At 45.3% G+C, this 27,641-nt stretch overlaps 1 protein-coding gene across 1 annotated transcript; it reads left to right on the top strand.

The window, feature by feature from the left end:
- The first annotated feature begins 26 nt into the window (after positions 1 to 26).
- On the top strand, positions 27 to 10,361 carry LOC119394071 (E3 ubiquitin-protein ligase RNF180). Its single transcript, XM_037661290.2, has 3 exons — positions 27 to 122; positions 8,526 to 8,733; positions 10,071 to 10,361. Exons 2-3 carry the CDS (start codon positions 8,542 to 8,544, stop codon positions 10,305 to 10,307), a joined length of 429 nt encoding a protein of 142 aa, XP_037517218.1. The 5' UTR covers positions 27 to 122; positions 8,526 to 8,541; the 3' UTR covers positions 10,308 to 10,361.
- Positions 10,362 to 27,641: the final 17,280 nt, after the last annotated feature.

Below are 27,641 nucleotides of genomic sequence, written 5' to 3'. Positions count from 1 at the left end.
AGTCTTCAGGCGCGTCCCGTTCCAATCCAACACAAGTCGATTTTCGTCCAGGTCAGCAACGCCATGTGCGCCTTTCTGCTGCGTGAATATATCGACTAAGTTTTATGGAGTGACAGCCTCTGGTAAGCGTGTTTTTAACTCACCGCATCATGCATTAACGCTGTGGGACGTTCGAGTTATCTGTATGTTTTAACGAGGCGTACCGCACCGGGATTATTTGTGAAAGTCCAGCATGCCCCCTAGTTCTGTGACAGAATGCGTAGGGCCAAATTTTTTTAATTAACTCGGAAGCCGAGCAAATGAAGAAAGAACAGGCTGTAGAGAACACATTTACTGCAACCAGAGCACGCAGATCAAAGCTCGGATCAAAAAAAAAAAAAAAAAAGCACGTCCCACGAAACACAAGAAAAGCTAGAAAACTTCTACTAAACATCTAGAAAGAAAGGAAACTCTAAATGTATATTAGAAGTTTAGTTGAGATGTTATTTAGACGTAAGCAGCTTGAAAACTTCCTGTAGCGGTGCTAACGCCATGTTATTAGAAGCCTAGAAAACTGCTTGCAAGAATTCTAAAAAACTTCTTGCTAGATCTTTTTAAGAGCTTTTTTAGACATTTATTTTTCATGCAAACCAGCTTTTTGAGGAGCTTGCCCTAGTCAATTCGTTGCATCATGCAGCCTTTTGCAATCACGTTTTAGCTGTTCACTGTCAAGTGTAATAGGTAAAGGGATGCCTGCGTAATATGGCGTCACATTAATTTCTGGAGCTACTCTAGCGAGCAGGATTTATAATTAAAAAAAAAGCAGATGTTCAGGGGAAGATGGAAGCTTGACGAGATGACAAATTCTTCGACACGGGGTGTCGCTGGAGCGATTTCGACAAGCGGACTTGTCAATTCACAGCTTTGAAGAAGACAAGTTTGCTTGTCGAAGCGCTGACTCCAGCGACACCCCTTGTCCAAGAATTTGTCATCTCTTCAAGCTTCCATCTTCCCCTGAACTTCTGCCTTTTTTTACTTATCAATTTTGCTCGCTAGAGTAGCTCGAGAAATTAATGTGACGCCATATTACGCAGGCATCCCTTTACCTATTACGCTTGACAGTGAACAGCTAAAACGTGATTGCAAAAGGCTGCATGATACAACGAATTGACTAGCGTGTTGCTGGAGCCAACATTTTGACAAACTAACTTGTCTTCAAGTTCCAGCCTTGAAGAACAAGTCCGCTTGTCGAAACGGCTCCGGCGACACCCTGTGCTCAAGAATTTTTTATCTCAACAAAATTGGTGTTCTTCTGGCCAAAGGATTAGTTAGCCCTATTTATTCAGACATGACATTGCCTTAATTCATTGTTCTCAACACATCTAAGCATTTTGATGTCGGGCCATTTTCATTACTTGCGTTTTATGAAATGCGTCATACCACGCTTCCAAAAGTAAATGCGAAATTCCAACAAATGTTGTTATCATGCATAACCTTTATTGTAGCAATTCCAAACAATATGTTGGCCACTTGACATAGGCTGGAGCAATGGAATTGATGGCTTTGTTCAAGAACCTGCACGCAAAAGGCACAGTAAAGTACAACGTGTCTCAATCAATCAGACATGTATCAGCACAACAAAAATCGGAAGGCTGTCTTGGCAAACACACGAGCACAGCAGCAATACTTTGCTAAATCAACGAACATTTGTAAATGCCAATAGGAGCAGTTCAATAGCTTATTTTGTCTCAATGAAGTAAATTTAGATATGTTAAAGAATCTTGGGTAGGCAAAATTTAGAGTTCCTCTACAATGGTGTGTGTCAATAATATTGTGGTTTTGGGAATACCTGGGATTCTAATTTCAGCCTGCACACAAAAGGCACGATGAGCCAAGAAAATGTTTCAGTCAAGCATGCACCTACACCAGCATAACAAAGAAACAAATAAAACAAAACAAGAGGCTAGTTTGGTTAAACGACAACAAACACTGTAGCACAGGGCGACACTGGTTTAGGGAAAAATTTGCCCTAGTTGGTGGCACATGCAAAGAATTTTTTCGCATAACCAACACAAGAACAAAAATGGAGACGCAACATGTGCACTAACTTTCAGTGGAATGGTTTATTGCACACGAGGCAAACAGTTGCACAATGCCGGTGCACTCACACTGCACCAAGAAGCAATGCACCGAGATTTGTCTTTTTCCATTTCATTTTTAGATATACATAACACTCATAAACTCACAGACTACTGCACATTCCAGAAAATCTATTCTTTATCTGACAAGGACAGGGACAGAGTACTAACACAAGTGGTACGGATATTTGCGATTTTGGCAGCTTATAGTATTATCAATCTCGTTAGTTAAGCTCTGTTGGTTGATAAAACCTTTGAGTTCTGCTAGAAAGGTTCACACCCACACGCTCTACAGGACAATGCAAGCCACCCATCATTGGCTTTATTTACAAGATTACAATGCTCTCTTAACCTATCATTCATGCAGCTGCTTGTTTACACGACATACTGCTTACTGCAGGAAAGAGGTATCTGATAAGCGACAGTTTCTCCACATTCCACAAACCGCATTCTATGTCGTTTCTGGCAAGCAGTTGTCTTCTTCGATGCTTGGCTGCTAATTCTGCAAATCGATTTCAGCTTTCATGGAGCGGAAAAACTATTTGTACATTAGCAAGTGACATCAAACTTATTATGTAGTGCAAAATATCGTGCAAGTGTGGCACAACAGCTATTCCTTTTTGAGCAACATCACTGTTGGAATGGCAGACCAGAGCAATGGAGCAGTACTTCCTAATCGGCAGGGCTGGGCAAAGATACTTTGAAATTGTATTGCGATACAATACAAGATACTCAGGCAAAAAGTATTTGAGATACAGATACAAGATACTACCGCAATAATTGTATCCGATACGATACTTGCCAAATGTATCTTAAGATACTTCGATACATTCGCAAATTTGTTATTATAGATCCATATATTGGAGCAGCAAACGCTTCTTGCACAAAATGTCTGCTTGAAACTTATTAACTGTTACCCACGTTGTTTCATTTCAATGAGATGTCAAATAGTATCTTAAAAGTTTTGTCCTTCTTGCTCAAAGTACATTAGCTCAATTTCGAAATAACTTACTGGGGTTTGTTTAAGCTGCTTAACAGGACACCTCTTTATAAACTTCGCTGAAAGCGGTTCTTGCTTGTTTTTGTTTTTTTGTAACTGATGGGAGTCGCTGCTCAGCTTGCCGACGGGTTGCCATCTAATCACAAGAGTTTCAATAAGAAGCCTTGCACGATGGTGCAAATAGTGGATCCCCGGACAGCTGTACAGCAGCAACAAAGCTGGTAGCGACATTTTTTATGACGCTATAGTGTATACGTAGAGGACACAAAACAGAAATGGCTGTTCATATTCTACGTATCTTCTAGTGTAAAGCGTTCGTTATCAATATACTCACTAACGTACAATTTTTGAACAATTTTTCTTCATCGAAAGAACATGTGCAGCCAGGAAACGTCTCAGACGTATTGTATCGTCACGTGGTATAGTGTCGAATACGAAGGCGGCAGTCAAATTGTAGAAACGAAACTCTCTACTGCGAGCTAACTTGCGCCAAGAAAACTAAGTAACTGATAGTACAAGGAAAGCACGCTGCACGGCGATCACATTCGTCGGTCGTCGGTAATCTGATCATCGGCGGAACGCGTCGTCGTTCATACATCATGGATCAAACCTTCCAGCTTTATCACTGGAGCTCGCGCAACGTCCCGATTAAACTAGACCACTCGCGTCCTGCGCGTAATTGTAACAGAACAATTGGAAAAAATTGCGAAGCTTCCGAAACATTGCGGCGCGGCTTGCGATAAGTGATAGTTGCACAAGGCGTCGCAGGACACCGCTGCTATTCGCGCTATTGCCACTTACAGCTCTGATGATCTGGCGACTAGTATAGTAAAAAAAATCAGGGAGGCCTAATAAACAAATAAAAGAAGTTATAAGTAAAATAGACAGGGGAATCTGTATCAAACATTCACTATGAATAAGTATAGAAACCCGATGGAGGCGGGACCACTATTAGCTATGCCAATTACGGATGAAGCATCGTCAGCTTACCTGTTAAGGTAAGACGATAGAAAATTAATTGCCTATGAAAAATGCCTGAAAATACCAGTTGGTTCGCTCATGAGAAAAACAGTGCATTTCGTATATATGTTTCTCCAATCCTCCATCTAACATCTATAAGATAGCTCCTAATAATTTCCATTATTATAATGCGAACTCAATTTCACTATTTTATTAAGCAGTTGGGTAGAATGGTTTTTACTGTATACTCAAAGCCCGCCGTGGTGGCCTGGTGGCTATGGTGCTCGACTATACTGACCCGAAGGTCACAGGAACAATACCCTTGAGGCCAATGTATTTAGGTTTAAGTGCACGTTGAAAAACCCCGGGTGGTCGAAATTTCCGACGCCCTCCACCACGGCGTCTCTCATAATCATAACGTGGTTTGGGCACGTTAAACCACAAATATTATTATTACTGTATACTCAAAGCACGCCCACATAACTCTATATTTGTTTTCAAAATCTCCTTGACAGAACAATAAATTCAAGCGAAGTATAAAAGTGTAAACAGTAGCAAATATAACGCAGACATTTAAAAGTAGCAACAAAGCAGAGAGCTTCTTTTGGCAGCCCTTTACAAAAGAGATATTTCATCGACAACACCGGAAAAAACAATAGAGACCTAAGTAATGTATCATATCCAAAGGAAGCGCAGATAAGAAAGCGTTTGTGCTAACAATCAAATTATGATTTCAAAAATCTTTGAAAAAAGATAGCAGGAGGAAAAAGGTACGGTACACCGAGATATCTTTCGCTAGGTAAAGGCTTGTTCTAATAGATCGAGCATCGGTATCGGTAGAGCTATAGTTCTTAAAACATTATCTGCATAAAGCCAAGGTCATCGTATGTAGGGCAAACTTACATCCACGAAGTCCTTCAAGTCGCTGGTGTGTGAAAGCCATGAGACGCGAAGCAACTCCGTTCTTGCATTCTTCAGATTTAGTAATGCAAGAGAATCTTCAATAACGACACGAAGGCGGCGTAAGAATTTCCGTGACAGACGCTGCGCTTATTAGAGTGCGAGGCACTGAACCGTGGCTAAGAGAAAGTGTCACGAAACTGACACAAATAAAACAAAAAAAAATCGAGAGAACAAGTACTACGTGGGCTGGGTGTAGACGTTCGCGCGCGTTTATGTCGAGAATGCGCGAGCGCTGCCAATTGACTCTGTTCCACCAATAAGGACGCGCAGACCTCATCACTTTTTACTTTTCTCATCACCTGCCCTCGCTAGAGGACTCTGGCAGAAAGATAAATTTATGTCACTGCCCTTAGTTTTATTCAGGTGGCTTAGTGGCGCCAGTTCCAGCTTCAGAAGCGGAATTCAGCCAGCGATATTTGTTTCGCATGGTGGTGTTGCGATAGCAGTATCTTGTATCTTAAGATACACGATACATTATTGAATGTATCGGAAATACAGATACTGATACTCGTTTTGCGAGACGTATCGCGATACAGATGCAAGATACCCAAAGAGTATCTAAGATAGTATCTAAGATACATGTATCTTCGATACTGCCCAGCACTGCTAATCGGGACCTCTGTGACTAACACCTTTGTTTGAGTGACGTGTTGTGTGTGAATCTTTCCAATGTGCTATGTGTTCCGTTGAGTTGTTGCGCTATTCAAGTACAGAATAAAAAGGTTGGCATCACGTGCTAATGTGCAAGTAGTTTTTTTCAGCTCGATGCAAGCTGAAATCGATTTGCAGAATCAGCACTCAAGCACCAAAGACGACGACTGCCTGCAAGAAACAACATAGGACACAGTTTCTGGAATGCAGAGAAGCTGTCATCAGATACCTCTTTCATGCAGTAAGCAGTATGCCGAGAAATGGGCCACTGCAGGAATGATAGGTTAAGAAAGCATTTTTAAAAGAGGCGAGCGAATGTTGGGTGAGTTAGTGTCTCGACATAGTAAATACCATCGTAAGTAGCGCAACTAGACAGGACAACAGTGTTCGTCTGTTCCTTTCTGTTGTCCTGCCTAGTTGCGGTACATACAATGGCATTTATAAGACAGCATTGTAATCTTGTAAACACGATGGATGTCTGGCGTTACAGTGTGGAGCATGTGAGTGGGAACCTTTCTTTCAGAACACAAATGTTTTATCAGCTAATAGAGTTGAACCAACGAAGTTGATAATAGAAGCTGCAAAAATTGCAATAGGGGGTGTCAATTTTGTTAGCACTCCTCGACTGTCCTCGAATGGAGCACTGACTTTCTTGAACATGGAGTAGTTCGCGAGGTGATCAGTATGCCGTATATTTTGCTAAAATAAAGCAGAAGAAGACACATCTCTCTGCATGGCACCTTGGTTAAGCTTGAGGGCACCACCCCATTGTCTACAAGTGCCTCGTGTGCAATAAACCATTTTTTTTTTAAAGTTAGTGCACAGATTGTCCCTCTTTTCTCGGCTTTGTGTTGCTTATATGCTAAAAATTTTTACCAGGTGTGTTGAGGTCACTTATGAGTACAGAAAACAAGATACTTTAGAAATTTCAACCACAAATACACACAAGCACAACAGCAAAACCTAGTTAACAGTAGAAAACTTGTAACAGCCAAAGGAAAGTGCAGCTGAACAGTTGATATTCCCCACACAGTGCGCTTAAATTTAGGTATGTTTCAGAATCCTGGGTAAGCAAAATCAACGAGTTCCTCGACAATGGTGGCCATCACAATCGTGTCGTGGTTTCGGCAATACTCAGAACTTTATTTTCATCCTGCACGCAAATGGCACAATGAAGTCAGCCAAGCATGTGCGTGCAACAGCTTACCCCATGTCTTTCAAAAATTATGACAAATCGTAACATTTTTGAAGCATATGTTTTGACGCCTTCTGCACATCCTTTTAAGGCCTCACAGCAAAGTTACTTGAACACGGGCATGAGCTGGCGCTCTCATGTATAATTCGTTCAGGTGACCTGTCGGTGGGTTCAGGTGACGCACTTTCACAGTCATCACCCTCAACACAGATTGTAGCCAGGCAGGCATTATCTACGCTTTCAGTAGTTGAGTTTTGTGCTGAAAGGTTACTTTCATTATTTTGCATCGAGGCGGTCTGGCGAAAAAGCGGCTCAACTGCAGCATGAAGTCGGCGATGTTTTTGCCGACGCGATAGGGAGCCGGTAGCTTTCTTTTTTCTTTCCATGGCAGACCCTTTCGCGCAGAAAGCTAAAAATGACACGTCTGTTGTTGGGTGTCTGGAAGACAATGAGGTCCTGGAGTTTTGACACGAAAAAATAGCAGGACGAACAAGAAGCACATTCTGAAAAGACAGAGAAAGGATATTCAACTTGAAACGCTTGAAACTATACTGCGCAGTTATCGTTGGCGGCTTCGGTGGAGAGGGAGCGAGAGCGCCAGAGCGGCATCACGGGCGGCCAATGAGAGGGCACGACACGATGACGTAGAATGACGAAGTGTGTGGCGACCAATGGCGACCATAGGTGGCGACATGTCTCGACCATGGCCTCCGAGATGGCGGACGCGCCCGCCATTTCGGAGGCCATGTCTTGCCTCTCGACGGCGGGAGGATGAGGCGAGGTTGTGGAGAGGAAAAGACGCTTTTCTTCCGCCCTCGCAAGGAGAAACGTTGGCTAGGAGTGCGCCTCAGCAAGCATGGTCTGCGCGCGAACGAACTAACTGGAGATGACGCTCGAAGGGTCCGGGGGCACTCTCAGTCCCCATACTGCCCATACATTGTATCACATTTTATTTCATCAATTAAGCAATGGTGATCAATGTTCGGCGAATGATTTTGTATCCTTCACGTGCATGGTGAGCTAAAAGATGGGAAAATTTGGTTTACCAATCTTCACATGTTAAAATGGGGAGAAATATAAATGCGCTACCCTTTCTTTTTATTGCGCATGCGGTTCAGGCGACCAATATTTGCGATTACGAACGTATACGAGTGACCGAAGTTCATATGTGCGCATTTTAATGGCAAAAGCTCTAGAAAAAAAGGTTCACTAAACGTTTTAAAAAGACTTCTTGTAAAAAACGTTTTTTCAACGTCTTCTAAAAAACTTCTTGTGAAAAACGTTTATTCAATGTTGCATAATATACCTAGATGTCTGCATACCTTTTTAGTCGTTTCAAGAAGTTTTGTGTTTCGTGGGGTACGTCAACTAGGACGAACATGTTTGAAGTAAACGTTCGTTCTAAGATGCACAATGTGTGCGTGACTCGTACACTGTTCTTTTCAGTGCAGAGCTAAGCTGTCGACTGCTCTTGTAGTTTAGTTATAGCGCATTAATGTGTGACGACGTAAAGTAATTACTGCGGATCTCGCAAACATCTTTTTTTTTCGCCTCATTTCTTGGGGTTTCGTTTGACTTGGCGTTGGCACGAATGAACGTGTTATTTTTTCTTAAACGTCATCATTATTTTTTTTTTCAGGTTAGTGGCCTTCAGGATGAGCGACGAAGCGGGCTTTCGCTGCAAAAAGTGTCGTCGCACTTTGTTCAGCAGCAGCCACATGGTTTCGTCCCACGGTAACCCATGGTCTGGTCATGTGGCCTTTTCGTGTCCAATCAACAAGGTAGACACCGTGTGGTATGTCCGAGACGAAAACCTTCCTGATTGGCTCTTGGAGCAACTGGACAAGGTGAGCGCGACACTTGTGACAGTTTAGTTGGTGACTGTAGACGTCAGATTCTGCACAGGTGGCGCACCGAAAAACGCCGCCACTAGGGCCCCGTCGCGGCCCTGGCGCTAACAGGGTAATATAAAGAGAGCAGTCTGCAAGCGAATGTGCATAGGCCACAATATAACCCCCCTCTTTCGTTGGTGTTGAGGCGTGGTTTCCTGAACATCAAGGACCTGGAAAGCTTCTTCCGCCAATCCATGCTTCAAAAAAAAGTAGGAAGCTCATCAAAGTGAACTGCGGGTACAATGCAAAAGAAGTTTCAGTTATTCCGGCACCCTGCAACTCGCAAGTACAAGCGAGCATCGCACAAAATCGAGTTTGAGGCAAGCCCTCCTCTCTAGCACCTAAATGTGTTAAAATCGGTTATATATGTAATCCCAAGGCGACGAAGTACATACACAATCAATTTACTTAGCTATATATCTTTCGATGAGTAGTACGAAGCTCGCTTTATCAGGGACAAATGGCCCTGGCAATTTCCGTCTTTTCAGTTGCATTCTCCCTTCATCTCTGGCTTCCTGTGCATTGAACTGTTTTATTACACATCCTCAAATGTTCTCTTGATGGTTGTCTTCCGTTTGTACATACTGCAAATGGGGACACGTGCATGTCCACTTCCGCGGGGTACAACCAAAGACAAAACCGTGGCTGCTGAGATGGCTACGGCAATCGCGGAGGCTTTGGGCAAAGCAAATCTGAACGTGGTCACGACCAACGTATCAGTAATTTGGTCCCAATATGGGACCCATATGATGGCTATTGGGATGGACGAGGCTTTGTCAGTTTCATTTTCATGAAATGCCAGTGACCGTGCATAAGAAAAACATCTCCATTTGCTTCACTTGGTGGCTGAATAACACATAGTAGTAGTTGCACAGGGTGAGTCTGCATCACCATTTCTAGATACAGCTTTCTGTGCACAAGGCGTGTGTTGCAAGAATATTGTATTTCATATTGTGCCTCCTTTGGTAAAAATCCTTTACAACTTGCTTCTGTGGTTCCGTTTATGAAAAGTTGCGAATAGTATTTTGGTTCCAATTAACCCCAAAGCTTTTTTTGCATTACCCAATTATACTGAAACAGTCAAGGGACTTGCTCTGTTTAAGCAGCAGTATCTGTTTACCACGATCCTACTGTACTTTGGCTGCAGATGTTAGAACGTGGAGATAATCGAATGAGCTATTGCTTAGTTGTCTTTCTTTAAAAACAGCTACCTGCAGACTGCCGTGTAATTGTAGTTTTTTATTTGCTGCCTTAGTTAACGATTCTATTATTTGAATTGATTTTCTTTTCAGGGCGAATGGGTCAAAGGAAAGCTGTACTGTCCAGAATGCAAAGCTCGGCTGGGTTCCTTTGACTTTGTAACAGGTGCAAAGTGTGACTGTGACGAGTTTGTTCTGCCTCCCATACACATATCCAAGAGTCGGATAGACTGTGATCAGACGCGCAAGATAGCGTCCATCCTGGAGCACATTGTGCAACCGCCAGTTACGCAGTCAGTTACAATCTCCAGCGAGATGAGTGCAAGCTGAGTAGTGAGCCAAAACATCGTGGGACTCTTTTTGCCAATTCTCAGATTTTGGTTTTGTAAAATAATGTACAGAGTGAATTGAGTTTCGCTTCCTTCCGCAGATGCCTACATACCGAAGTGACTCGACAGATGCCGTTTCCCGGTTTATTTGACACTTGTGAAAATGCTTTCATTTTTGCTTGATGTAATGCATGATATTTCACTGGGAGCATTCAAGAGCAATGCAGTGTGGAAGAAATACTGGAGAATATTTTATTTTTTTGCACCCCTGAACTTGAGGGGGCACGAAGTTCTGGGCATTCAAGAGAACACAAACAGAGCTTTGGCCATGGTTAAGGGCCTTTTATGTCGCTAAGGCCATTGTGGTACGTACATAGATGTGCGCAGGGTTCCAAGTAGGGGTGGGGGGCAAAGTTGTATCGCTTCCATAGCTTGCACGCCACTCACGCACAAGAACTTGCAAAAGAGTGGTTATGCTTACCAGTGTCAGTGATGGTAACCAGTGAGGAAGTGATGTGATGCATTCTTGCTTTTGTTATTCAAGTGTGAATGTTTGATTGAGAAGAGCCGTTGTAATATGGAATTAAAGCTGATGTGTCATTGGTTGAACAAACCTTTATAGGTTCTCAAGCTCAGCTCAGGCAATGCATTCTGTTAGTTTTGATTGGAATTCAGCCATCATTAAGAGCAATCGGTAGGTGTTGCTGGATTGCACTTGCAGAGAGTGGCAAGCCTCACTATGTGCAACATGCTTGGATGCGTGTAGTCATGACTCATTTGTTTCAGTGCCTTGATGACTGACCTCGTGACATCAGTAATGTAGTCGCACTTGTGATTGCACTATGTCTATTTAAAGTTTAATGCACCAACAGCATTACGAATGGAATTATTTTCATCAATTAGTTAGTAAGGCACAGATAACTGCCATGATGAAGATAGTTCTATTGTTGGAGCTGTTGAGGTATTACTGTTTATAGTAAAGTATCCATGTGCCATCACCTTTTTTCAAAGCACAACTGTCTCATTGATGCTCTGATCTATATATATATATATATATATATATATATATATATATATATATATATATATATATATATATATATATATATATATATATATATAGATACATACATACATACATATATATACATACACATACAACTAGAATCTTTATCTACAAATTCAACACGAAAAAAAAACCCGAATAGATGAACATCAGGCGCCAATCCTGGCATTACGATTATTACAAGGTGCTAACGCAACTTTCTTATTATTCCCATTCCCCTTGCTACTCATTGCGAGAATAATATTGCTCCACTGATACTATTCCTTGGTGCAGCTGTAAGCTTATGCGTTTCACTATCTAGGATTCATTGCTGGTTCAAATGCAGCTGGCATGCACAGATAAGTGTTCCCGTATGTCGTACAGTGATTTTACTGTACTTAAATTGTCGTTACACTAACAAGCTTTCACGCGTTTTTTTTTCTTGCTTTGTACATCTCGTTCTCTCCCTAAAAGAGTGAAGACATACAATGAGTATTGACGGCGGGAACATTGCCGGCTCCTTCAGATCTTACACCCGCGCCGACACGTAAAAGCATGCTCTGAAAGCCCTCAGCCCCCACCTCACCAATTCCTCTCTCTTCTGATGTAACCCGGTAAACGGTGAGGATGGACATTAAAGCTGTGGCATTACACTGGAAAAGGCGGAACTAGATGTGCGGGGTCATTACACTGTCCATTTGGGGGGGGGTGGAGGCGGCCTTGCTCTCAAAATGTGACATTTTTTTCTTTTCTTGTTACAGTCCTCCTTCCTTTCCGTCCTCTCTCCTCTTACTAGGGTATAAGAGACAATATTAATGAGAACTAACAGACAATAACGCCAAGGAAAGTACAGGGGGTGTTATCTGTAGTATTTAGAATGTAAATGTGAAGAAAGTAAAGTGGACGAAAAGATAACTTGCCGCCGGCAGGGACCGAACCTGCGACCTTCGAATAACGCGTCCGATGCTCTACCACTGAGCTACGGCGGCGGTCATCCTCCCGTCCACTTTCTGGGGTATATATGTTGATTAAACCTAGGAGTGTTAGCGCCAATCGCAGCCATGGCGGCGAGTGTGGAACACTTTTTTTTCGCCTCTTGGCGTCACGTAGCACGTGATCTTTTTACGAGTTGGCAGCTGACCAATAATCCCTCGCATACTACTTGAAGGCATTAAGTCTGCCAGGACGAGACCCTCGCTATGAATGAAGGAAAGCTATGATTTTTCAAGGGCTCGTTTATCTTTGTTAGACACAATATTAATGAGAACTAACAGACAATAACGCCAAGGAAAGTACAGGGGGTGTTATCTGTAGTATTTAGAATGTAAATGTGAAGAAAGTAAAGTGGACGAAAAGATAACTTGCCGCCGGCAGGGACCGAACTTGCGACCTTCGAATAACGCGTCCGATGCTCCGATGTATAAGAGGACACGCACACCTTGTACTAAATATTATGTCTTGAGAAAGACTGGGTTCCCATCTAAACGTTGACAAAAATAATTGTTTTAAGAAGGCGCATCTGCGTTTTACTATTATAAAAATTGGCCGCGTATCTGCGTGCTTCTGGTGCTTCGCTGCAAATGTCGTCAAAAGACGATAGTCTTCTGCCGGCGCACTACATGAGTCCTCCTCCTCTATGTTGAATCGCAGCATCTGGCTCCTAGCGTCGCACTTGCAGCGCAGCCCAAAAAACACTAGCATTTTCAGCGCAGCGCAAGAAACACTAGGGTCTTTGGAATTACGTATCTATGTATTTTATAGTAAAGGAGCACACCACCTAATACTTACGTATTGATGTTGTGCCTCAGGTATGCGTAACGTTTACTTTTTGACCGACAATCTTCAGAAGTATGAGCGGCGATACCAGTGCAAGATGGCCGGGCGTTCAGAAAGTGGTTTGGCCGGGTGGCTGAATCGGGTGACAAACAGAAAGACAGACAGACCAAAATTTCTGCGTCTAAGTTTCCCAAGAAAGACTATCGTCTTTAATATATACACTTGGAACACAGTAGACTCAGTAGACGGAAATCTGTTGAACGGGATTGCTGCTTAAATGGAACAACTGCTCCTACAATTATTGCCTTTGTATCAGGATATATATATATATATGTCAATGGGCCAGTTCTCTTCGGATAAGATCATGAGCATATGTGCACTCGACTTTCGGCCGTTCACATTTTTCCTAGGTAGTTTTTAAATGCGAAGCATTTCTTAGCGAACTTCTGCGACTTTGAGCATATCCATCTATCTAGCGGCCTACGACTTTCTGCTGTCCTGGCCGTTTCGTTAATCGGATATTTACCACAATTGGTGTGGCATGACATGACCTTATTATGAACATAAATGACAGGTCATAACATGAAAATCATATGCATGCCATGAACAGCATGATTTACATTCCACGCCCTTGGAGCTCTGCGGCCGTTCCGTTAATTTCATGTATACCAAAATTGGTATGGCGTGACAAGAGTTCATGACGAACATAATGACAGGTCCTAACATGGAAATCATGACACGCATGTTATGTGCAGCATGATTTACATGACATGGCCTCGGGGCGCTCGCGGCCGTTTAAATGAATGAATATATACGCAAACCGGTATGACGAGAGATTTCTGTATGATGGACATAACTGACACGTGGTGAGATGAAAATCATGACATGCATGTCATGTACAACATGGTTTACATGCCACGCTCATGGCGCACTCGTGGCCGTTTCGCTAAATTGATATACACCAAAATTGGTATTGTGCGATGTGACTGTAGGAAGAGCATGAATAACAGGTGGTAACACGAAAACCATGACATGCATGTCATGATTTACATGCCACGCTCATGATGCATTCGCGGCCGCTTCGCTAACTTGATATACACCAAAACTGGTATTGCGCGACACGACCGTATGCCGAACGTAAATGAGAGGTGGTAACATGAAAATCATGACATGCATGTAATGTGCGACATGATTTACATGCCACGCTCATGGTGCGCTCGCGGCCGTTTCGCTAGATTGATATACACCAAAATTGGTATTGCGTGACGCGACTGTATGAAGAACATAAATGAGAGGTGATGAAAAAATCCGTAAACAGGGGGTAGGTGCTCGAGCCAACGTTTCGACAAGTGGACTTGTCTTTTTCAAGGCTGGTCAAAGACAAGTCCACTTGTCGAAACGTTGGCTCGAGCACCTACCCCCTGTTTACGGATTTTTTCATCGCAGCTTCCATCTTCCACTTCCTGCCGTTTTTTTGGATAAATGAGAGGTGGTAACATGAAAATAATCACATGCATGACATGTACATGATTTGCATGTCTCGCTCATGGCGCACTCGTGGTCATTTCGCTAGGTTGATATGCACCAAAATTGATATTGCGCGACGCGACTGTATGACGAACGTAAATGAGAGGTGGTAACATAAAAATCGTAGCATGCTAGTCATGCACGACACGATTTACATGCCACGCTCATGGTGCATTCGCGGCCATTTCGCTCGTTTATTATATACCAAAATTGGTATTGCGTGACGCGACTGTATGACCAACATGAATAACAGGTGGTAACATGAAAACCATGACATGCATGACATGTATGTCATGATATACATGCCACGCTCATGGTGCATTCGCGGCCGTTTCGCTAGCTTGACATACACCAAAATTAGTATTGCGCGACGTGACTGTATGACAAACATAAGTGACAGGTGGTAACATGAAAACCATGATACGCATGTAATTTATGGCATGATTTACATGCCATACTCATGGTGCACTCGCGGTCATTTCGCTCGTTTAATATACACCAAAATTGGCATTGCGCGATGTGACTGTATGACGAACATAAATGACAGGTCTTAACATGCGAACCATGTTATGCATGTCATGTACGGTATGGTTTACATGACACCGTCAAGGTGCGCTTCCGGCCGTTTTGTTAAAGGACCCCTGACAGCAAAATTTTTGTTGGTGACTTTTTTACTGTAATTTGTAGCTTTGGGTCTGGTAATCCCTAAGTTAAATCGTAAATGCTCCAGCGTATCGTATAACTAATTCTATAGCGTAGTTAATTGTGACCATTTTAGCGTCACTTCAAAACGCCCGCCTAAAAACCACAAGAAACTAGCGACCCATGCGGGGAGCGTCAAAGACCACGTGCACTCAAGCTGTGGTGACGTAGAAAGCGCGGTTTTCAAATCGGGGCCCCGCGCGCGGTAGAGATTGAAAGTATGTTGGTGCCTCGGTATGGGTTAAACCTGTTAAGCGCGTGACCCCTCACGAAAACTACCTCGAGAGCAGCCCGACAACAAAGCTAGAGGGGTGCGGAACAATAGGCCTCGCCGGGTGCCAGTCGTCGTATTGTGCATGTGCGCCCCGCAAACGCACGCCGCACGCTTCGACACAGCTACAGTGGCTAGAATGGGGAAGTGTGATGAGCGCGCCCGCTCGGTCGTGCCGTTTTGCAGGGAACAAGGTAGGTGGCGCTGCGGCCCGTATTCACGTCGCGCGCTTGAAGCAGAAGCGTTGCCAAGGTCGTGTATCGCCGCGTTTCGTTATTCCACTTAGCGTTTTTTTTTTTCGCTAGTGCGGCTACACACTTTGCATGTTGTAGCTCATTGATATGTAATGCTACGAGCCTACGATGACGTGAACAGATGGCTGAAGCTTGCACGGATGCGGAATGCCCTCAGCTAAACGCGATCAACAGGATGTTGGATTCTTGCGATTGCAATACATAGTTTTCATGTGACGTCACACCGTCGTCGGCTGGCGGTGTCCGCCATGTTGGAGAACAGCGACAAACGCGCGCGAGCATGCCCAAGCGTGCGCACGAGTGTTCATCGCTGTCTTCCTGCAGTCTGTCGGCGTGGTAGTCATTGATTTTGCTACCTTGCGAGCTATCGAGTGTTTGAATGATGGCGCCTGTCAGGCGGAAGGAATTCTGCCCGTCATATTTTGCCGAGCTGGTGGATCCGACGCGTGCACGTTATGAAGCGAAGATCAGCATGTGCGATGGAGTTGACCCCTACACGTTGTGCGCCGGTACTGACACGACGACGGCAGTGGAGCTATACTACCGGTTACGACGCATGCCGACATCGTGAACTATTTGGTGCTGCGGACGAACCACGTATCGCTCACCGAAATGAAAGCTTACAAGTCACTTGAGGCTCACAACTACTTCACCAGTGGCCGTGTGAGCGGCGTGACAGCAAAGCGGGTACCCTCCAAGCGCGTCATCGTGTTGAGCGAGGTAAAGTTATTCAGCAGGCATCTCTTGACTGAAGTGATCGTCTGCATCGACCATTTCGGGCGAAGGATGGTCAACCTCTGCCGGCTGAATGTTAGCTGCGTTCGCGGCTGTGGCCCCTTTTTTTTTTTTTGCCAGCCGATTTTTGGCGCGCTTGTACCGAGAAGTAGAGTTTACGCCCGGTGCTGTGCGGTTGCTGTATCCCAAGTGTTGGCTCGGCACCCAATCTGGGTTTGTGTTGTCCATTAGACTCGCTGGCTGTCCTGCAAATTACAAAACATCAACAGTGAAAACCTGGCGCGCTGTTGCATGTGAAATTGCGACTTCAGCGCGGAAAACGGTCTCGTTACAAGCTGTTACGAACAGCGCAAAATTACAGAAGGCACTCGCGATCAGTAGCCCGATGTGAACGGCAGTTTCAATGCACGGTACAAACAACACGCATCGAGCACGTTAAACTCAGCAGTTTGGTGCAGACAGTGACATTTTAACTCGATTGCAGTACGCGCGGATCGCAGTCGAAGGTGCCCGTTAAGCAGCAGAAGATCCGGAACGGGCTCGAACGCGACCCGGAGAGCTCCTGCGAGGTTTAAACCGCTGCACACACAGCGACGGCTGTGTTGCAGGCGATTGTAAGCGGTGGCGTTAATTTTTTGAAGTTTTCGCTTCGTCCTGTTTTGCTTACATGAAACGCCGACCGCATACACGGAGGTAATCCAGGTTCTTGAGGCTCTTTCTGTTGATGCGAGCGAGCCAGAGACGCCGACGCTGCTCCGACAACACTTTCGTGCGGTCGCATTGCCGAGTTATCACTTTCGGCAATCGGTAGAGCCCGGTTCTTGGCTCCAGGTCCGTTTTCTGTGCGGCAGACGTGCTTCTCGCACTGCAGCCAGTCATCGCACACATCGGCATTGCGACGCCGCGCTGTTACTGAGCCCGCACAACGCGAAAATATCGGACCTGCACACGCACCCAACGATAACACCGCGCTAGCAGTTCACCATCATGGCGGCCACCTATCCCACAAGCCCCAGTTGTGACGTCCGTGAAAACTATGTATAGTTTAGTTCGCCCTTAGATTTATTAAACAACTCTTCTTAATGAAAAAAAGAGTGTGGACACTTTATTGTATTATTGTTTATTGTTACACTTTATTGTATGCGTGTCCAAACATAACAGAAAAACACACAGATGCAGTCGCACAGGTTAGAAAGCAGTCATGTGGCCTGAATGTTTATGTCAGACGGCTAAGCTTCAGATGTTTTTTTTTTTTTCTCGGGGGTAGATGCACGTTCCTTGTTCAGCGACTTCGTGTAAAAGTGGAGGCGCGTTATGAAAAAAATCTTTATCATCTGGTTGGTTAGGCTCTTGCCTAACCAACCAGATGATAAAACAGCTGATCGAGGGCTCTTCTTTCGCATTATCATGCATTCAACTAACCAATCTGGGTTGTACTTCATTCTCTTTGCCGACTTACGTCGTGCACCCTGAAAACACTGAATGATGACAACCTTGGGTGTGAGATCTTTTTGTCGGCTTTCAAGGACGTTTCCTTCGAGCTCCTCATTTTGCTGTTTCAGTTTCTGCATAGTGTCTTCATACCGCGAAAGCTTGGCCCTTAATCTTTTAATAGCTTGTGTTTGTGCCCTCCTCTTTAATGATATAGGAACAGCTCGAGTCAGGCTGCGTTGTTTCCGCGCAGATCTTTCATTAATGAGGCCTTTCCTGAGATGCTTGCACGAAACGCATTGTTTTTCTCTTGTGTAGTTCCCTGGCATTTTGACCTCCATGTTACGGTACCAGTGACCACGTATGTACCTCTCGTTGCCGATGGCAAACGGAAATTCTTCAAGAGTTCCAGCCCCTGGGTACACACTTAGAGCATCTACCTGCCCTAACAGTGAGGCAGGGTTGTCGCGCCCATCGTGCAGTATCTGCACTCCTTTCACAAACACTTCTTGCTTCACCCCGTTTTCTTCTTGTGTGAAAACAACCAACTTCCTGGCGAACAAGATGCTTTTGCCTTTTCTGGGTTCACACACGCTGTAACCAACAGTCAGAGGAGATGCACCAAACCAGAGGCATAGCCAGAAATTTTTTTTTTTTTTTTGGGGGGGGGGGGGGTTCAACCATACATAATGTATGCTCGTGCGTGCGTCTGTATGTGTGCGTGTATATATACCCAAGCAAAATTGAAAATTTTCGGGGGGGGGGGTCAACCCCCCCACCCCCCCTTGGATACGCCCCTGCACTGAACGTGTGTTTCCCCCACGAGGGCGACGGTAAGGCGAGATTGTCAAACGGCATGCACGAATCGCTGTTCATGTCAACACTGTCGATCGCGTTCTCAGCACTTAGTGATGAGGCAGTTTCTTGAGCATGTTTCTTCCTCGGTGGGGCATACTGTTCAGTCCTTGTAGGGCGCTTTCTCTCCGGTGGTAGCCTCTTTGAGCAATAGGCAGGGAGGTTCGGGAACTGAGTTGCAACTGCTCCCGGAAGCAGCACAGGCCTGGTTCTGTCAATGCGGACGAGCTCACCATTCACAGTGTGCTCATAGTATCTAGAAATGAACCTGTCGTGGAAGTGGAGTCCGCACACCGCACAATTTTCTTCCAGTTCTTGTCGGCTCGAGGAATAGCGCGTTGTCACTATGCGAGCAAGGCTGGGTCCTTCGGTACACCAAACAAACAAGGACAGTTTAGTCTTATTAGACTTAAAGCCTGGCGTACACCCAGGCACAAAACAGTGACTCTGCCTCCGCGGCATGGCTACAAAGGACGGGGGGCGAACATTGCGCGCAGATTCGTAAAATTAAAAGCACGCACATGTCACTCGACAAAGAGAAACAGCGGGCTTTTCGGCGCGGCGGAGCTTCAGCGACGTGAATGCGGGAGCGAGCGCCCCCACGCGGTTCCCTCTCCTCAGTCTTCAGCGCCTCCCATAGGAATCGCTCGCCGGTCGTCACACTTCCCCATTCTAGCCACTGTAACACAGCAAAGAGAGTGAAAGCATGGCTGGCAGTCGGCTCCAAACACACTCAGAGATCGTCGACGTCATTGTTACTAGCGTATCGTCACTCAGGGTGATTTTTGTGCAATGTATCACACCGAACACGTAGCACTAGTGTCGATGTTGCAGGGCAGCCGATTTTTTGTTTTTTCTCCTACGCTGTTTGACATCGAATTAAAATAACTTCCACGCGACGGATGCCGTTCAAATTTGGCCAAGAAGACCTATGCATACCAAGCGATCGAATGATGGGCACATCTCGATCTTGAAATTTGATGTCAGTGCTCCTTTAACTGAATATATACCAAAATTGGTATGGCATGGCAAGAGTGCGTGATGAACATAATAGATGGATGGATGGATGGATGCTATGAGCGTCCCCTTTATAAAGGGGCGATGACATGTCTGCCACCAGGCTCGAAGGAAAAAAAAAAGAAAAACTTCCTTGTTTCAAGTTGGCTTAATACCTTATCTACACTGATTAAATCTATGTTAATATACCAAAAAAAATATAAATTCACGGTCCATCTCTCTGCCTCTTAAGGCAGAATGACCCTTTTCATAAATACGCCACCGGACGGTGGGCTTTTCGTCAGTTTCGCTTCGCAAAGAAGCGTGGGATAGCCAGCGCCATCGTGAGGGCATGGAAAACGAGCCGTCAAATGCGTGAGTGCTGTGATGTTTGTGTTGGCGGCTAGTTCTCCGTGTCATCCGCTGAAATCTCACTGTGCGTGCTTGAACGAGCTCTTAGTACTCTCCGTTGGTCTTTCTGAGGTGCTTCCGCTGCACAATGAGCAACATTTTGTACCCTTCAACGGGCTGGAGGAGCAGTTTGGCTCGACTGCCGCGGTTGCGGGACCGTGACCACTGCCAACTCGCGTGCGCGCCCGGACCGGGAAAAAAAGGCTCGCCGAAGCTACAAACTTCTCGCTGAAAGCTACAAACTTCTCACCGAAGGAAAGGAAGGAAACTGGGAGAGCGCAACCGGTGAAAATCCTGTCTGCCGCAAGCCACAACACGCAAACATTTTCCGGACGCCACGCGTTGGGTATATTTGTACGCAGTGGCGTAGCCATCTGGGGGGGGGGGGGGGGGGGGCACACTGGGCTTGTGCCAGGTGGGCACACCTGGCTGCTCTCGGCGCAGCTGAAGCGCCCTCGTTATACCACTGGATGACAGTACTCCTACTCCTGTTCGACTACTGAAACACGCCGGCTCTGAGGAAAACACTTTCAGCGTGCTTTTGAGTGCTACTGTTCTCCCAGTGGAATTTGCCATAAGCAAGTTCAACGGTAGTTTAACTCACACCCTGGCGATGGGAGGGCGCCTCCCAAAACTGCTGGAAAATATTTGACTGTTAAAGAAAATGCCTCCGTTGTGCCATAACCCAGTATGTGTGTGTGTGTGCGTGTACCCTATTAGACGAATGTTTTGAACCTGTGTGTCCGATCCTTCTAAAGGTTACTTTACTACAGTCAGGCACAACTTTAGAGGTAAACGGCAGTTCCTACTCGAAGGCATATGCGCAGCAAACTGCACCAATGGGTGCACACTATACTGATGTCATCAGCCGGACGGCTGGTGACCTTGCCTTCGGAGAGTGTATGAGCGGGATTTTCTTTAGTCGTGGGGACGATCGGCTGGCATGCTTTGGTCGTCTGGGCAAGGCTTCTCCTGACTTGCCCAACTTGTACCTGACTATAGATCGATGTAGTAGTGACGGTAAGCATACCTCTGTACTGCCACGTGGTACTGCATACTAAAGATATAATGTTGGTTTAGAGGTATTTCTAAAGCACACTGTTCTCCTAATGGAACGGGGAATTCAATGAATACTTTATTTTACTTGGCTTTCATTGATTTAGCCATTGATTTAGTGTAGTAGGCTCCTTTGGATGTGTGCCCATTTGTGAGTGATCATTTGCGATGGGCACGTGCCAGTGGTTCATATAAACATGAAGGTGTACAAACGGAGAAAAAGAACGTCATGGATGAGCACTGTTGTAACCGTTGTGCTGTGTACCTTCGAAAATGCCACATCAAATAGCCCAAGCAACGACTTTGCTCTGCCCCGTGTCAAATTTAGCTTCGTTGCATTCACCATCTTGTAAGCACCGATTGGCCCATGGTGCGGCTATGATGGTGTCTCAGCGCAAAACGCAAGGAGCGCTGACGTCGTTCACGATTGCCGCCATATTGATGGTCATGATTTCATGCGTTCGCGGCGTTTTGTCTGCCGGTTGCCGCCACGCAATTAATTGTGTGTCGGTTGCTGTCCTTTCTCTAGGAAGCATGATCTTCTACTGTTGAGAAGACCTTACTTTCACGGTCGCTTGCTTGAAGAAGTACCGAAACCGAATGTTACATCTTGTTTTTTTCTGTAGCAATGAATACCTAATGACCCACATTTCACTGGTGGAAACCACTTTTGCTAGACCGCGCGACGGTTAATTATTTGGATATGTTTTTATAGCGCCCAATCGCAGTTTCGATTTCAGAGAGTGCCGGGAGATTAGGGACCCAGCGTGGTTTGTTGGTAAACACAGCTGACCACGTGAGTACACAAAACAGTGACGCACCCTCCTCGCGCGGCATCGTGTGCACGTAAGCACCGAGTTGACAACTGCGGAAGAGAGCGCACGCAACAGTTCGTTCCTTCCTCCGTGGCTCGCGAGAACTTCGTGGCAGCAAACTTAAGCTCCTGGCGTAGTTAGTGGTTTACGCTACATAGAGTTTGTACAGACTGTACTAACTCTATGTTACGCTAAAACCAAGTTGACGTCGATGTCGCCAGATACCCGCTCTGCGTGCAGATGCGCGGCACACACTTCAAAGTTGACTTTGAATGTGTTCTAAGCTATATTTGCGTTTGATATCTTATAGATGATGTACGTGTGTCCGCACAAATTTGTGTGGCCTTCAAAATTTTGTGTCAGTAGTCCTTTAAGAGCGCACGCACGAGGATAGAATGAATCTGAAAGATCAGATTCGTTCAGGAGCAGTGTCAAGAAGCTCGAGGAGTAGACGAGGTAGTCGACGATGTCCCCGCAGTACTTCACTTCAAGTAGAGCGTTGACGTCCGTAAGCGTGTCGGCGCCCGGTAGCAGCGTGTACGGGTCGATACCGTCGTAAATTCGCACCTTTTGCTTGCATCGAGCGCGCGTTGACCCAATTAGCGTAATACGCGGTGCTAAGCGGCTCTCCACCGGCAGTGGGCGGGAATACATCCAGAAAGTCACGAAAACTCAAAAAACATTTCGAGTCAACAAGTATGCCAATGGCGTTGCACAGGATGAAACAAGACAGGCGGTCCGTAAATATGGCCGCCGCTTCGACGGAGTGGCAGTTGTGACGTCACATGCAAGTCATGAAGACGCTATTGGGTAAGTTAGTAATTCGGGACGAAGAAAATGAGAGGGCAACGTGGGACAAGACGTATCATTTTTCTTCGTCAGCTATAATATACGGCTCTGGCTGTGACGAGGTAGAGAAAGAGAGTAAGTATTAAAGAAAGTCAGGGAGGTTAACCAGGGCTGAGCCCGGTGGGCTACCCTGCACTGGAGAAGGCGGGGGTTTCTCGGCTCGCGCTCGCTAGAACTCGCACCGGCGCGCGCGCCAACTGGCTGACGTGGGCCAAGAAACCACCGCCGACTTATCGGCCTACCGCTGCAACGAAGCCGGCGATTCGCGGCCGCAGCTGATTTCGTTCGCTGAAACCACGGCTGAGAGCAGCACGTTCGCTGCCGCGCGAATGCGCTAGTCACGGGGTTCTTTTTGTATTTCGCGGGCTTTCTTTGCAGCTTGGGAAAAAATGGCATACGTGAGACTTTCTTTATCGCAAATAATGGAAGGGGGGTTTTCTGAAGACGCTCTCGAACTGTGCAAGTCGCATTTCTTGCATAAAGTCAATATTTAGCAATTAAGTTAAATAATCCTCATTAACAAATTCATTAATTAGAACACAAAAAATTGTCTGTAGTGCGCAAGGTGACTGTCAGCAATTTGCAACTGATTTCACTCGCCTGCCTCTAATGTGTTTTTTTAACCCCTGGCTAAAGATAGCTGGGACACCCGGTATACGCCACAACCACAACCCTTGCATACGCACGCGTAGCGTCGTATTTCACATGCAAAACACAGATACCTAACCAAGATGCGCACGCATAAATTCATATTCTGAGGTATACAAAGAAATAGTGGTATCACTGATACAATCAGTTCCCTTTTTTCTTGATGTGGTATGCTTCCAAGGCAAGCCGCGCATGTTCATTATTGCTTCTGCCGAGAATCAACGTCTCGCGAAATCGCGGAGCACAGTTATGGCAGGAGTTAAGATGAGCAACAAGATATGCTCCTTTCTTAGATGCTATGTACCAACTAGGCCGAACAAAAGTTTTACTACTAGGCTACAACTCTTCCATATAAACAACGGCCCTAAAGTTCATAATTAAAAGTCAATTAACAATATTTTTGTTAATTATTCATTTCAATGCAACTTTAGGTGCGGCAAAGTTTTTCCGCTTCGGCGTTGAGTTCGTTCGCGAAGACGACAAGGGCCTCAATATCATAGCATTTTTATAAAAAGATCTGTATTGTCTAAAAAATGTCACAGTTTCGCCGCAAGGGCGAAGCAAGCAATGAATGCGATAGCAAGAAAAGCTGCCCGTGATGGACGCGCTGCTACGCTGCAAAAACATCTGCCCCCTGGCAGCAACTACCGCGCGAGCAGACAGCGGAAGGGCAAGGTTCTCCCTGCGCAAATATTAGAAGCGAGCGAGCTGGCCGACGACTTTTAAATGCGCCCGTTGCGCTCCTCGCGCCATATCGCTGGTAATGAAGAAACGCTTATAAGCGCCTGCCGTCTCCGAGTCCTGCCAGCGGTAAAGGGTGTGTATACAACGCTCGCCGTTAGCTACCTGAAGGATCTGCGTTTCGTGGCGTAGGGGTTAGCGCCAGGCGCTGCGGAGCGGGAGTTCGCTTGTTCGATTCCGTGCTTCGGAAGCATTTTTCTGAATTACTTTTCTTTGGGACTTTTATATATATATATATATATATATATATATATATATATATATATATATATATATATATATATATATATATATATATATATATATATATATATATACGGTGCATGACGGCGGCGGCAAAAACCAGCCGAGACTGTCCATATAATTGCTATCGTAATAAAATAAAAACACCTTGTAGCTATGTGGCAAACAGGTACCGCAATACATTGCTTCGATCCATAAACGACACAGGTCGTCCTATTACATGCACCAAACATAATAATATTAGTAATAATAATAATAATAATATAGAAACTATGTAGGCAACTTCGTTATGTATACTGCTCGTCTGCATAAAAGGCGGTTGGGCCAATACTGAGTTAAAATATGTAGAGCACGAACCATAAAATATTAGTGCATGCATATATGCTCGTGGCTAATTTATTCTGTAGGGTAGTAATAGTATTGCTGGAGTCCTGCTTGATTCCACGGTTCCACGGACGTACAGCTTCTTCATGAGGTTTGAAGTTGCGGATTTAGTTTGGCAGGTTAAATCCATGCGTGGACAACTAAATTGGCTAACTAATGCATAATTAAATGCGCACTTGTGGGTACTTTTTTCTTAATCCGCTTCTTCTTTGTCATTCGTACAGACGTGACTCGTACGCCACCACACCGCATTTATCACTCAGATCGGTTAGTACGGACGTCGCATGATCGGAAGAATGAAAATTCGATCGTTATACGATACATTTTCCTACCGATGGCATATTCTCAAACGTAAGGCATATTCTCGAACGTAACGGATGATCGTGACAAAGACAGTGACCGACATTCGTGTTACCCGTATAAGTAGGAAAAAAGCCCGCCGCTTCTTTTAATGGATTCGTGACACGTTATCAGCATTCTGTTTTGACGTTACTGCTTTACAGTAAGGGGGGGGGGGGGCAGCGACGGCGTTTACCGTGCGGCTGTACAGTATATCGCTGGCAGTAAAGAAGATGGGATTGCTGCTTGCCGATCGTTTAGCAACGCACCTTAGAATTTCGCCGCTGCGGGATCGGCGCCAGATTCTCGCAAAATCATCGAACTTTCGTGTTCAAAAGGCTTCGACGGTAATATCGAGGCACCAGCTCCGTCGTGGCGGGTTTGAGAACTCCATTGGACACCAGGGACATGACCAGGAATGAGAATTATCGTGTGCAGACTGGCGCCTATGGGTGACGCGGGCATAGACTGATGATCAAATGTCCAGCGTCGCGTATAACCGAAGCGAATTCTCCACTACAGAACCACACGGCGACGTATACCTCGCTTCATCGCGTGCAGCTCTCTGAGTAAGTACCAAAGAAAAAAGTCATCTTGACAAAGGGTAAAATGCAGAGAACGGGCGCTCAAAGTAAGATTGAAAAATGCCCCGCGTGGAAAACAGAGCAAATATATCCGTAACCGGATATCTGCAAACGATATCCGGTTACACTTGCCCCTTAGACTTGCGATTCCATCTGGAACCGGGTTTTAAAGCCGCACAACGAACCAAGTCTGGCTGAAACGAAAGTCTTCCAGCCGATATGTCAGCTGATAATTGCAGTTTCAGCTAGAAACAGCTCTTTCCAGATGCGAATAAAGGCTGGCTGAAAGCTCTGTATACTTGGGGTGGGATTTCCAGCTACAAACGGCATTCTCAGCTGAAAATTTTCCATGGGCAGCTGGAAATCATTCTTCAGCTGGAACTCCGGCTTGAAACTGAATTTAGTCATTGTATTTTCCGATTGAAAATAGCGCGTTCTCTAGGACCTCGCAGTCACTGACTGGAAGATTTTCGGCTGGACACTGAATCTACTCCATCTGTGTGACGGAGTCTTTGTGACTCCATCTGTGTGTTTAAATGCACATATATACCCGATAAAGTGGAGGGGAGGACGACCACCAGCTCAATCGGTAGAGCATCGTACGCGTTATTCGAAGGTTGCAGGTTCGGTCCCTGCCGGCGGCGCGTTGTCTTTTCGTCCACTTTAATTTCGTCACATTTTTATCATAATTACTGCAAAGAACGTCTCGTATACATTCCTTGGCTTGATTGTCTGTTAGTTCTCATTATAGTTGTGTCTATAATGCGAGCCCTGAAATTACCTTTCTTTCGTTTAGCAATCACGTTTGTAGTATGTTGTCACGCAGCGCTTTTGTTGAGAGTGAGCATCAATGTCGTTGTGGTGTCACATAACAAAGTTGTGTCACTTAGCTTTTTTGAGACGCGTATACACTACTGAACAAGAGCATCAAGAAGCCTACTATAATTTCCTCTTCACTGTTGCGTCCACTCACTAAACGTCATCTTCGGCAAGTCACTCAGCCAGCCGCGCAGCTCTGTGATCGAGGGTTATTAATTGCGGCGTGTCTGTGGCCGCTCTACAGGCCGGCGGGACTGTGCAGCACACGCCGTAGCCCTTTTATTATTGTCGTTGTTGCTTCCGCTGCTGTTTGTCGTTCCTTCCTGCTCTGCTCGGAATCCGTCTTGTTTACTGTAAGTTATAGCGTGCCATTGCGAGCGGCATCGGCAGCGAAGCCGCGCCCATACATAGTAGCCCTTTGTTCGCTGTGCCACGTACCCTTACGATTTTTCTGACCACTCGTTGTGACGGCCGATCCATCACGTTTTTCCCGCGACCACGCTAACGCGCCTCAGCTATCGTTACTTCGTTCTTGCTTTTTGTGATAGCGCATGCGTTCCTCCACTGGCGCCGAGGTCATCGCTCTTAGTCGGTGCGTGTTGCGTGTCTCTGTCTGAAATCAGCTGTTTGCAAACAGTGTGTGTTGTCAGAAACACCGCAATTATCAGAGCGATTGAAGTATAATTCCTTGCCACACGCATTGTGATAGACTGTCTATAAATTCGTGAACTTAACATAATTCGATGCCAAGGTACTGGAGACCAAACTTAAAGCAAGTGCAAGTGTTTGAATGAGTTATAGTGCAATTTTCAATAATTCATTGTAATTACAACGCAAATGTTTGAGGCCCGTGT

This window comes from Rhipicephalus sanguineus, chromosome 5 (genome assembly GCF_013339695.2).
Source record: "Rhipicephalus sanguineus isolate Rsan-2018 chromosome 5, BIME_Rsan_1.4, whole genome shotgun sequence".
In the NCBI taxonomy this organism is placed as follows: domain Eukaryota; kingdom Metazoa; phylum Arthropoda; class Arachnida; order Ixodida; family Ixodidae; genus Rhipicephalus; species Rhipicephalus sanguineus.
Note: the sequence above shows the minus strand (reverse complement) of the source record. Positions and strands in the feature narration are given on the sequence as shown.

Bases quoted from the DNA above. Each gene is read 5' to 3' on its own strand.
- LOC119394071 (XM_037661290.2), top strand. From the start codon at position 8,542: ATGAGCGACGAAGCGGGCTTTCGCTGCAAAAAGTGTCGTCGCACTTTG. The intron at 8,734-10,070 runs GTGAGCGCGACA...TTTTCTTTTCAG, and splicing joins TCTTGGAGCAACTGGACAAG to GGCGAATGGGTCAAAGGAAA.